General features: G+C 40.5%; 1 protein-coding gene across 31 annotated transcripts in view; it reads left to right on the forward strand.

The window, feature by feature from the left end:
- Positions 1 to 13,207, forward strand: part of SLMAP (sarcolemma associated protein) — an 86,371-nt gene that overhangs the window by 49,348 nt on the left and 23,816 nt on the right. For 6 of the 31 annotated variants that reach the window (XM_062008142.1, XM_062008143.1, XM_062008124.1 and 3 more), the window contains exons 11-14: positions 5,600 to 5,768; positions 5,854 to 5,904; positions 6,416 to 6,466; positions 9,689 to 9,751. In XM_062008142.1, coding sequence (XP_061864126.1) covers positions 5,600 to 5,768; positions 5,854 to 5,904; positions 6,416 to 6,466; positions 9,689 to 9,751 — 334 coding nt within the window. The remainder of the gene's footprint in view (positions 1 to 5,599; positions 5,769 to 5,853; positions 5,905 to 6,415; positions 6,467 to 9,688; positions 9,752 to 13,207) is intronic. The other 25 variants (XM_062008131.1, XM_062008152.1, XM_062008141.1 and 22 more) reach the window with 7 other exon arrangements.

Raw genomic sequence — 13,207 nt, forward strand, 5'->3', positions numbered from 1 at the left:
GCCACCATCCAGGAGTCAGTGTAAAGATAGAGTACTGGCCACTTCTCTCGTTCTGCAATCTTTAGAGCTAGTTGGATAGCCTTCACTTCAGCGAACTGACTTGACTCACCTTCTCCTTCAGTGGCCTCAACAACTCGTCGTGTGGGACTCCACACAGCAGCTTTCCACTTACGATGATTTCCTACCACGCGGCAGGATCCATCAGTAAACAAAGCATAATGCCTCTCATCTTCTGACAATTCATTATATGGTGGTGCCTCTTGGGCGCGAGCTACTTCCTCAGGCAATGCTCCAAAATCTCTGCCTTCTGGCCAGTCCATGATTTCTTCCAGGATTCCTGGGCGATTAGATTTCCCCAGCCGAGATCGTTGTGTAATCAACGCCATCCACTTACTCCATGTAGCGCTGGTTGCATGATGTATAGAAGGGGTTTTCCCTTTGAACATCCAGTGTAACACAGGCAGACGTGGTGCCAAGAGGAGATGAGCTTCTGTGCCAATGACTTCTGAAGCAGCTCGAAGTCCCTCATATGCTGCTAGTATTTCTTTTTCAGTTGGGGTGTAGTGGGCTTCCGATCCTCGATATCCTCGGCTCCAAAACCCTAATGGTCGACCTCGGGTTTCTCCAGATGTTTTCTGCCAGAGGCTCCAGGTGAGACCATGCTCTCCAGCGGCAGTGTAGAGGATATTCTGCACATCTGGTCCTGTACGGATGGGCCCAAGGGCGACTGCACGAGCTATTTCCTGTTTAATTTGTTGAAAAGCTTGTTGTTGCTCAAGGCCCCACTCAAAACAGTTCTTCTTTCTGGTGACTCTAAAGAGAGGGCTCACAAGCTGACTATAACCTGGGATATGCATCCTCCAGAATCCCACAAGGCCCAGGAAAGCTTGTGTTTCTTTCTTATTAGTCGGTTGAGACATAGTAGCTATTTTATTCACAACATCCATAGGCACATGCCGACGCCCATCTTGCCATTTTATGCCCAAAAACTGTATCTCTTGTGCAGGTCCCTTTACTTTGTTTCTTTTTATAGCAAAACCAGCTTTCAGGAGAATCTGTATTATTCTTTTCCCTTTCTCAAACACTTCTTCTACCTTGTTGCCCCATACAATTATGTCATCAATGTACTGTAAATGTTCAGGGGCATCACCCGTTTCCAGCACAGTTTGGATTAGACCATGGCAAATAGTAGGACTATGTTTCCACCCCTGGGGCAATCGATTCCAGGTATATTGGACACCTCTCCATGTGAAGGCAAATTGTGGCCTGCACTCTGCTGCCAATGGAATTGAGAAGAATGCATTAGCGATGTCAATCGTAGCATACCACTTGGCTGCTTTTGACTCCAGTTCATACTGGAGCTCTAACATGTCTGGTACAGCAGCACTCAGTGGTGGTGTCACTTCGTTCAGGCCACGATAGTCTACTGTTAACCTCCACCCTCCATCAGATTTTTTCACAGGCCATATGGGACTATTAAATGGAGAATGAGTTTTGCTAATTACTCCTTGAGCCTCCAGTTGATGAATCAACTCACGGATGGGAGCCAGGGAATCTCGGTTCGTGCGATATTGCCTCCGGTGCACTGTCCTGGTAGCAATTGGTACCTGTTGCTCTTGAACTTGCAGCAATCCCACAACAAAAGGGTCTTCTGAGAGGCCAGGTAAATTAGAGAGTTGTTTGATTTTCTCTGTATCTACAGTGGCTATACCAAAAGCCCATCGATACCCCTTGGGGTCTTTGAAGTACCCTCTCCTGAGGTAATCTATGCCAAGAATACAAGGGGCCTCTGGACCAGTCACAATGGGGTGTTTTTTCCATTTGTCCCCTGTTAAGCTCACTTCAGCCTCTAATACAGATAATTCTTCACATCCCCCTGTCACTCCAGAGATCCAGACAGAATCTGTGCCTCTATACCTTGATGGCATCAATGTACACTGTGCCCCTGTGTCTACTAAGGCTTTATACCTTTGTGGGTTTGATGTGCCAGGCCATCGAACCCACACAGTCCAGTAGATTCGGTCATCCCTTTCCTCCTCCTGGCTGGAGGCAGGGACCCTCTATTTCTGTTCTTCATCAGAGTATTCGCTATCTGATCCTTGCAATTGCAGACCTGAAGTCTCCTCATTGGCTTCGAAGGAAGTAGTTGCAGTTCTTCTATGTCTTGGAGATTGTTGATTGTCCTCTTTTGTTTTGGCAGCCACTCTGCTGACAGCCCTCTTGGGCGGTCCTTTTCTAACAGCTGCCTTCCCCCTTAGTTCACGTACACGCGCTTCTAGCTTAAAAGTGGGTTCACCATCCCACTTCCTCATATCCTCTCCTTGGCCACGCAAAAAGAGCCAGAGTTCATTTCGCGGTGTACTCCTGCGTCTGGGACTTCCCTTTCCCCTGGTCGGGACAGTGGATGACTGAATTCTTGAGGCAGATCTAACAATCAGGCCATCATCCCACACTGATGAGGAGGTGCAGAGGCTCTCTTCATAGTTCTGTAACCAAGAAGATACCCTCTCCACTGTTGGTATGTCCATGTCTGGATGATACACCATTGCCAGGATATTAGAATATGTAGCTGGGGCACTCTGGATCACTTTTCTCAACATGGCCCGTGTACACTGGACATCGTCTGGATCTGTGGAGGCCTCGGCATTATCCAGATCACCATAGATGACTTCCAACACAGCTAATTCCCTTAGATATTGGATCCCTTCATCAGCTCTAGTCCACTTTCCTCGGGCATTTACAAGGTCTTCCTTGAATGGGTATCTTGCCCGTACACTTGAGAGGAGTCGTTTCCAGAGACTACAAACTGAGGTTTTCTTTCCAATGCCTTTATCAATTCCCCGGTCCCTAGCAAGAGATCCTAGCTGTTGGGCTTCTCTGCCTTCCAATTGTTGACTGTCAGCCCCGTTATCCCAGCATCGGAGCAGCCAGGCACCAATCCGCTCACCTGGCTGGCGACTGTAATCTTTTCGCATATCTCTAAGTTCTGTTGAGGTGAGGGACCGAGTAGTTTCCATTTCCTTTTCGATTTCTCTCACTTCTCCTGATCTCCTTACCGAAGGACCAGTTTCTTCTTCTAGCCTTTCCTCTTCCTCCTCGTCTGCCCTTACTAATCGATGATATGGACTTGACCTCCTTATCCACTGCTTCTTTTTCACTACTGGGGCAACCACTGTGGTTGTTGTTTGGTTCCCTGACTCAACCATGGTAGTCTCAGGTATAGTTTGAATTTCCACCTCGGCCATAGTTCTCTGAGAGGGCTGGACTGCGACTGACTCAACTATGTTGGTCTCAGGTATAGTTTGAATTTCCACCTCGGCCATAGTTCTCTGAGAGGGCTGGACTGCGACTGACTCAACTATGTTGGTCTCAGGTACCGTTTGAGTTTCCATTTCAATTACAGTTCTCTGAGAGGACTGGAATGCAGCTCGGTAGGCAGAGGCTAGGCCCCAGTATAGTGCCTGAACCTGATGGGCCTCATTAGGGTAGGTAAGACACCCTTCTATCAGGTAGCGTGTCAGTAAAGCAGGGTTTTTTATCTGTTCAGATGTAAAATCCCAGATTACAGGAGGTGATAACCGTCCTAGGAATTTGCCTAAATTCATCCACATACCCTGCCACCCAGGGACTGGCCGCTTCAGGGGGCATTTTAACATGTTTCCATCGCAAATTTGTACTCTCTGATACCCAGATGACTCCAGATTCCACAAGATATATAATATACCAACCATGTTAATTAGTAATATTAAAACTCTCGTATAAGGGTGACTAAGGACCTGGGAAGTCTGTGTAACAGAATTGTCTAGATCAGTCCGAGCTGAGGAGAAAGAGGTGCTTTGCCCCATGGCCTCCACAAGATAGCTCCCACAGCACACTAAATTCATCAGTAACAGAATGAGACTTGCTATTATTATTTGGGCCATCATGTTCCCAGGCCCTTTCATCCTCTTCACAAAATTATATAGCCAGCTTAGCAAAGCTATTAAGGTTAAAGCACAGCCGAGAGTCAATGTTAGGAGCATCATGTTCCCAAACATTAGAAAGTGTAAGATAAGCTGCATAACAGCAAGGCTCCGTGACCAGCACAGGAACTTTGCTCTCATTGGTTTACTGTAATTGCAATGCAGTTAATGTAAATCTGCTATTATCTCGCCCCACGTTGGGCGCCAAAAGGGCTGTGGTAGTTTGAGCCTGGCTGGATGCCAGGTGCCCACCACACCGCTTCACCCCCCACCTCCTCAGCAAGCCAGGGAAGGGGAGAAAATAAGATGGGAATCTCGTGGGTTGAGATAAAAGCAGTTTAATAAATAAGCAGCAAAGCCGCGCGCGCGGGAAGCAAAGCAGAAGCAGATAAGCTGTTACTCTCTACTTCCCATCAGCAGCGATGTCCGGCCACCTCCCGAGAAGCAGGGCTGCAGTACGCGTAGCGGTTGCTTTGGGAAGGCCAGAAATGAATCTCGCCTCCCCTTCCTGCTCCTTTCCCCCAGTTTATATTCCTGAGCTGACGTCATATGGTATGGAATATCTCCTTGGTCAGCCTGGGTCAGCTGTCCTGGCCATAGTCCCTCCCAAGATCATGCCCACCCACAGCTATTGGTGAAGGTGGGGGAAGGAATGCTGGAGGGACAGCCCCGATGTTGTGCAAGCGGTAGTCATAATATTGATATCAACAGTAAGCACAGCACTGCAGGAGCTGCTGTGGAAAATCACTACCGTCCCAGACCCACTACAGTCTAAAACTTTATATTCAAGTGCTTTTTTTAATTTCCTACCTAAACACCTTACAGTTCATGGGAATGAAAATTTGAGTTAGAAATAAATGGCTTTGTGTAGCTAAAAACATAACTAGCCTACCACATAGTAATAATGTGGCTCAGCTTCCTGGGGAAAGGAACATACTGTCAAATATGTTATTAAACTAAATGCCCAAGCATATTAATATTGAAAGATCTTTTATGCTGGAGAACAAAATAATCACTGTATGATAACACTTGTTCCCAAAGAGCCTCCAATCTAGATAAGTAAAAGAGATGGAGGAGGTAGTAGTGTCTTTGTAGACTTGAGAGTGCACAATGTCTTTGTAGACCTGAGACAGTTGTTGCATTTGTCTTGGATAAATACTAGAATTTGAACCTAGGTTCTCTGAGCCCTGTTTCAGCACCTCAGACAATGTTTTTCTTTACAAATTAAAATGTTAAATTGCAATTTATTTCCTAATTGTTAGTTAATCAGTGATGATGAGGAGTATACCAGGAATAATCCAAATTGAAACTTACTAACTAGCTTTGAGGCAGGAGAGTCTTTGAAACTTAAGTGTCATGAAATCCAGCAAGGGAATAGATGGGGCTTTCAGTCAGGTAGGTGTATGTAATGGACATTCGGCTCAGAAAGACTCTTGGGTTTTGGTTGGTTTGAGATGCTACAAGATTTTAGATGTTTCTTAATTCTGAGGCCCTGGTACTGTTCCTATGGAATTTAGTTTCCACAAAGGGTTAGTTAAGACATTTTGAGATTATTTCTGTTATTGTGCTTGATATGAAATGTATTAAAAAAAACCAGCAAATTTTGCATTGTTTTCATTTCATCTTTTTTGGAACAGGTAGCAGAAGGAAGACAAGAAGAAATCCAGCAGAAAGGATTGGCTGAGAAAAAGGAATTGCAACATAAAATAGATGAAATGGAAGAGAGAGAGCAAGAGCTTCAAGCAAAAATAGAAGCTTTGCAGGCTGACAATGACTTCACCAATGAGCGGCTAACAGCTTTACAAGGTTAGTCACTAGTGGGGAAGAAACTTTGATTATTTGTTTTTCTTTTAATCTGTGAAATATCTTTTTCTTGGACTTCTGTTTACAGTACGGTTAGAACATCTTCAAGAGAAAACTCTTAAAGAACACAACAGCTTAGGTAGGTGTGATCAGTTTCTTGTTTCAAGCCGGTTTCCAAGTTTTCAGATCAATTCCTTTTGTTGGAATAATCCTGTAGTCTAGGCATCTGTCAAAAGCAAAACGTTTCCCAGTGACCCCAGTACCTTGCGCGTTCTGCTCGGTGTGGCTGGGAGCGAGGAGCGCCGTGCGGGCGCTGCCGGAGGCCACGAGGGGGCGCTGCTGCCGCGAGCGGTCGGGCTGCTGGGCCGCGGCGCCGCCGGGGTCTGATGCGCGCACGGACAGTGAGCGGGTCAGGGCGATGTGGATGTCAAGGGCAACAGCTCTCCGGGTGGTAGTAACCTCTTGTATATTTGAACAAACAAGAACATGATCTGTAGCGCAGGAAAACACAGCAAACTGTGCCTGTTTTGTTTGTTTAGATTAGCTACTTAGAAGGAGGAGGTGATGATTTCACTATGCTGTATTTATAAAGAAACAAAACCCAAAACATTTTGCTTGATTCCAGAAATAATGCCCTTTCTTAATCCTAGGCATACAAGTTGATGACTTCATACCTAAAATTAATGGGAGCACAGAGAAAGGTAGTGTATCTCAAGGCTACCTTTTGTCATATGGTTGATGTTTGAAGTAGAACAAATTCAAAATGTTCAGTGAAGTTTTATTTTGAGTTTGGTTTTTTTTTTTAATGAAATGGAATTTGACCACCAGTTTTTGCTTAGATTTTTCAGTCTAGGTGATTTTAGAAAGTCTGTAAAACGTAACAAATGAACTTGGAAGTTGTCTTTTTTTTTTTTCCCCCGTTTTTGATGGACTTTCACTGGAATCAGTAGGAGTCTACTGAATGTCAGTCTTGTGATACAACCAAGTGGAAACCTCATTGATTGTTTTTCCCTCTTAATTTTATTTTCCCCTGCAACACAGACATACGTGATTTTTGTGAAGTTAATCATGGCATAACCTCATGTCTAGTACAAAAACCTCCCCTTAACCCAAGTACTAGTTATCCCTTAATGTCTTAGCATTTTAGGCCCTTGGCTGTGTTGCACACTGAGATGAGCAAGCAGGAGACTTAATGTTTATTCCCAGTTCTCTGGACTGCCATACTTTGTTTTTACATAGATTGATCCGTCTTCCTGATGCATAATTTTAGGTTGATAGTACTCTTAATGGTTTTCTTAAAGTCTTCCACCCCACAGAATAGTTAACTTCTTTGCAAAGCAAAACTGAAGCATTACATAGGGATTGGGATTCTTCATTCTAATAATGTAAACTGTAAAAAGACTTTGAAAGTTAGGTTGTTGGAGGCTATTAGAAAAACATGCAGTACTGTGAACAGAAGTAACTTAGAGCTGAATTGAAGCATTTAGTAAAAGCTTTCAAGCTTCACATGTGAGTACATATTATTAATATTGTTTCTATAGAGAAATAATTGGTAACATCACATTAAATATTTTTTAACAAACACTTTTTTTATGTCTTAAAATTGGTAGGAATGTCTTGTTAGTTTTTTTTAATACTGCTACCTCTTATCAGTCTGAGTTGAAAAATTGTCTGAAATAGATTCTTCCATCCTATGAATAACAGTAGAACTTGTGCTTGAACCTGGGAGTTTTAGGAAGCTGTCTGCCAATTTCTTTTGCCTTACAAATATAGACAACATATAACTGCTCATTCAAGTTGTCTTTTTGTGTGTTTATACAATCTATCACTTTTTTCTGTCATGCACCTACCAAGCTACCTAATGCAGTAGTTTTCTACTATTCTGCCTGTTATACCACATTTCTCTCTCTCTGTTCTAGCTGGTCCATCCACATTTCTCTGGCATTTTACAGCTAGCTGTTCTGTGTTCTCTTCATGACCGTCTGCCCTTCTGTATCTTCCTGTCTTTTATCTAGCCCTCATAATGACAGATGGGCAGTTATTTTCCCTGCCACATTTCAAATTTAGTTCCCTTGAAAGCAGCAGGAAGCAGTTACCATCTTGTTTGGACTCTCTTTCTTGCTGAATAGTCTTGCATTATTTTGGAAGAGCTAAGAATTTAGGATTTATAACGTAGGTTCAACAACTCTGGCAGTGAAAGTGGTTGTGGGTTTTTTTCATACGGAAAAGACTTCAAAAAGTCAGAAATTCAATGGGTTTTCTTTTTGGTGCTAAAGGAATTAAATAAAACAAAAAACTTTCCTCTATTTGTATACAAAGACACACTTATTTTCCCCCCATCCCCAGTCAGAGGATAATGGTAAAGCCATGTAAAATCAACACGCTTACTTTTGTCTCTCTCTCTCTCAAAACTTAAGGCCAAGTGTTTAAGGTTCATAGGTATACTACCTAACTGTTGCAAGAATAAGGATTATATGTTAATGTTTTTCTGTGGCTGTCCATGACATTAAAAGTTTCTTACTTTGAGCAGAGGAGCTAAGAACTTGTGTTAGAGCCTCTCTAGAGGCTCTTTATAGCAACGAATTGCACCACACCTCATTTTCGTATTTAAATTTTGTGAGCTATATATTATGTAGAGAAAGATATGAGAAAGTTTATACAATCACTTAGAGGCTTATGTAAAAAAGACTGTAATAAAAAGAAGTGTAAATATGGGGAAAAAAATGTTACAGCCATGGTGTTGTGTTTTAAAAGCCCAGTCCTTGTGAGTTAGAAGAAAGTTTACTTTTTAGAGTAACTTTGAAATATACTAAAGGTAACTATTCATATTGTGTCTTAACAGCTAAGCTTCTGCTATCATAAATTAATGATTAAAGAATTTTGTAGAATATAACACATTTTTCAGGTTTGTGCAGCGTTTTCAGTTGGCTACACTTTTGAGTTGAAAGGATTTTTGGGATTCTTTAGAAAGGAAGTGTTAGCACCTTTTTACTTTGAGAGATGCAAGATTCTGATGGAGTTGGGAGCTGAACAAAGTCACATAGAAGGACTTGAGTAAACTAGTTTTAGGATCTCTACTGTAGAACCATCATTTCAAAAATTGTTGTTTCTGTGTAGTGACACTTCGTTTAACAAGTAAAGGGAGATATTCAGCAACAATTTTGAATGAGAAATGTTTCTTTTAAGAAGGTATAACATATGAAGAATAAGCATGAAGACTAAAGAAAAATACTAAATGCCTTTTTAATTTGAAAATGGTGAAGAATAGAGGTTAAATACATTTGGTTTATTTCTTCAATGTATATATTTAATATTTGCAGTTATCCATGTCTGATTATGAATTAACAAATGGGAGGAACTGGATTTACATGTTTCCATAGTTACCTAGGGAATTTTATCTATGTAGTTATATATAGTTACCTATTAGTTACCTGGTTTAAATTTATTGTGGATTAATCTTTTTGCAAAAAATACAAAGTTGTCAGTGGGAATTTAGTGGAAGTCATTTGCCCCACCTAACCTGAAAGAGTAGTACAGCAAATGCAGAATGTCTGGACTTCTAATAATTGATTCTTACTAAATTTTTAAAAATAAAATTGGTTTTTTAAAAATAAATTCTCTTGAGATAAGAGGCTTTTTATTATCCTTGAGAACTGTTATTACATTTTACTATTTAAAAGTCTAATTTGAAAATGCAGTTTTAGTTACTTTCTTCTCATCAGTTCAAAAGAGTAATCTGTTTTCTAATATCACTCAGACATCATTTCAATTACATGTCTTGTCTGCTTGCATATTAACTCAGATTTCAAAAGTTCACTGTAAATACACCATTACAAATATTGTTAATATACCTTTCAAATTTTTGTTGCATTGATCTGAAAATGATAAGAAGATGTGAACTTAAGTGTTTCTTTCTTTACTAGAGCACTTTCTTTCAAAGAGTGAAGGGGACTGCACTTTTATTCATCAGTTCATAGAATGTCAGAGTGAGTACAAGAGTGTTCATCACATTTGCTTTTAAACAACAAAAGTCCCAGAAAAATGAATAAAACCCAGAATTTGTCACCGCTATTTAATATTTCTGTAGTGGCAGAAATTTTCTAAGTAGATGACTGTAGTAACAGTAAGAGGGTGTCTTTGTTCTTGGAAAATGATAGTCACATCGTATCTTCTTAGTAGTTAATCCATTATTGTCCTTCAACCAATAAAAAGGTGGTAATGTTGACACGTGATGTTTAAAACTGAGTGCAATTTTTCATGTGTTACGAAGTAAGTTGAAAGCATAACGCTGTTTAAGCAAACATCACAGGCAGCAGTAGCACAGACACAGGGCAATGATGCCTGGTTTTTATTTCATATATCTATTATAAGGGCCATACATATTCTTCAAATTTGTTGTTACAAAGGCTAAAAAGGAAAACAAGACCTTACTTTTTGTGTGGAGATCTAAAAGGTAGGATTTTCTGAAAAATAGAACATTAATATGCAGTACCAATCTTTAGAAATATGTGTTATTCTCCAACAAGAAACATGTCATGTGGTATGGAATAGCTATTTGCCTTGTTTGGGTCAGCTGCCTTGGCTGTGTCCCCTCCCAGATTCTTGTGCACTCCCAGCCTCTACTAGCAGGACAGGATGAGAAGCTGAAAAGTCCTTGACTTCATGTAAACACTGTCTAGAAACAACTAAAACAGCAGTGTGCTGTCAATATTATTCTCATCCTAAATCCAAAACACAGTACTATACCAGCTACCAGGAAAAACAATAACTTTATGCCAGCCAAAAAAACAACTGAATCAAGAAGAAAAAAGTTTCCAAGTCAGCAGCTCAGGTACTTATTCCTATACTGAAAATTTGCCTTTTGCAAATTCAGTTGTGCTTAGTCAGGCCCCACAGAATAATGAAGTTAAGAAACTGCAAACTGCACAATGTATTACTTTGATTTTATCTAGAAGTGCTACCCTTCAGTCCTGCTTTTACTCTTTGTGTTTTGCAGCATTGAGGGTTGGGAACTAATGGGGGAAAAGTTCCAGAGATCACCAGGAGCTAGAGTTTTAAGACGTGCAGCAAATAGTTAAATGACAATATATAGTTCCTCATGAAATACTAGGCTTTTTTTTTCCCAGAGGCTTAGGTATTGGGAGAGGAACGGGTTTATTATTTAAAAATAATAATGCAATCATTCCATTAAAGGGACTTTTTCAATGACATATTAACAGAGTTTTCTGAAATAGTAATGTGAAAAGATGCAGAGATCTGAAAAAGAGAATTTTTAAAGATACATCTGCTTTTACTTTCTGATTCTTATCTGAATTCTGCCATTTTTTGTGACTAGAGTAGTAACAGAGTGCAGAGTAAGATTCTATGCAGTTCAATGACCTCAACAGCCAGTTTTCTGTTTACTACCTAACTACACACAGGCATGCTGAAATATGTTGGTTTCAAAATATGCTAGCAACACAGAGAATCTTTACTTGTTCTGTAAATTAGGAGAGACCTGAAAAATACTGGTTGTACCAGCCTTGGGTCACACTGGACAAAGGGGACTTGTGTGTTACTGATGACATTTTTCATGGAAGAAATAACATCAAGAAGAAAACTTTTGGACAAATGTTGAAATTCATAATTGATATTAGAAAACAGAGAGTCATCATCAGAGAGTCACCTGCTTCTGCAGGGGGGTTGGACTAGATGATCTGTAAAGGTCCCTTGCAACCCCTAACATTCTATGATTCTATGATCATGAAAAGGAGGAAAAAAATTGTGTGCAGGTTTTTTAGTCATAGGAATTGAGAATTCTTAAAAGTATAAATACCTGTTTTTCAGTTTGGAGAAATGTCTGAGTCAAGACTAGTTTCTTTTTTGTACTATAATTAGTATGGTTTTAACAGTTACTGAACTGTGAAAATTCAGGGTCCATTGATTCATAATGCTAAATTTACCTCTCTAAACTGATTATAGCAGCCTATTTTAAGCTAACAGTCTAGCACAGATGAGGTGTTCCTTCAGATCAAGCAATTCGTAACTACTTTGAGTGTATGGGTTTGCATTTGGCTATTTTTTTTCAGACACATGGACAGAATTCCTCTGTTGTTTTCTTACTGCCGTCCTCACTTCCCTTCCAGCCTCAGCTGAGTCCTGGAATAATCACATGGGAAGACTTTTGTTTAGATTTGATTTCTCATTTTTTAAATGGAAGAGGGCTCATGATATCACTCAGTAACTCTTCACCCGTGGCTGCAGTAACTTGATTCCCTCCACGGTACCTTCCTAAGTCTAGGCACAGTGACTCTATCCAGCTCTGGCGAACTTGAGACTGTTCTCAACTTGGATGATGAGTGATCTCCTACAGTTGCTTGAGACCTGAAGCCAACCATTAAAATCCAGTGTGCTTGTTCAGTGTATTTCTGAAGCAGTGCTTGTAAAATGTCATAGGAATGCATGACAATATTTGTAGGTAAAATTAGATGGAGGGAATATCTCTTTTGGACTGGTTTCTGGGTGTGGGAGGGGAAGGACACAGGACAAGCTTTTTGCAATGGAAACCCTTCTTCAGACCTTAGGGTTTTTGTCTGAAAGTTTGTCTATTATCTAGGGTTGAAAAAGATATCTCCCCACAGATCTTTTCCTGCCTCTGTCCTTAGATTGTTTTGATTACAGCAACATGCCATTGGAGGAATATAGAGACCTCTTAATCTTCAGAACTACTTAAAGCTGGAAATGCTGATTAAAGCTCACTTCTGGTTTTTTTCCTACTTTTTTAAAATAAGAAATTGAAAAGAATTTACTGTCATCTGGTTTCTTTAATCTGAGCTCTTCTGTACATACTGTTCATCCAGTCTTCTCTACAGCTCAGTTACCCATCAATAGTACATGGGGTAACCAGCCAACTCATTTCCTTGCCTGATTGTCAGGAAGCTGGCAGAGAAAGTGCAGAGTGGAGGCTGAGGCGGCTTCAAGCCTGGTGTTTCAGTGGGTGTTAACAGCTTTCAACATTGTCTAAATTGCAAGATCTGCTGCATGGAAATTGATGATGTGATCTGTAAGATACATGACCCTTGATAATTTTACATGTTGGCATCGCTGGCCAGTTCTTAAGGAATTAATTAATTACTGGTTCAGTAGTTTTTATAGTGCCGTTGATTAATCCAAACCTGTTGGATACTGCTGTTAGCCTTCACGTCCTAGCTGGAGTTAGGATGAAATTAGCAATCTAGTCTCAAATTGCATGGTTTGGGTTTTTATGCACCTGACATATATGAATAGACTTCCCTGTCAATGCTCTATGTAAGCTCAATTTTTATGAATCTGAATCTGGTACACACAAAATTTTTTGGAAGCTTGTGCAGTTCTCAGAAATAGCCTTTTTTAGCTTAAAATTTTCAATGTGCCTTCTCAATTGTGTTTTATTGTGGTATGTTTCTAGGTTTCTGCTGTATTGG

Source organism: Colius striatus, chromosome 15, assembly GCF_028858725.1.
Source record: "Colius striatus isolate bColStr4 chromosome 15, bColStr4.1.hap1, whole genome shotgun sequence".
NCBI classification, from domain to species: domain Eukaryota; kingdom Metazoa; phylum Chordata; class Aves; order Coliiformes; family Coliidae; genus Colius; species Colius striatus.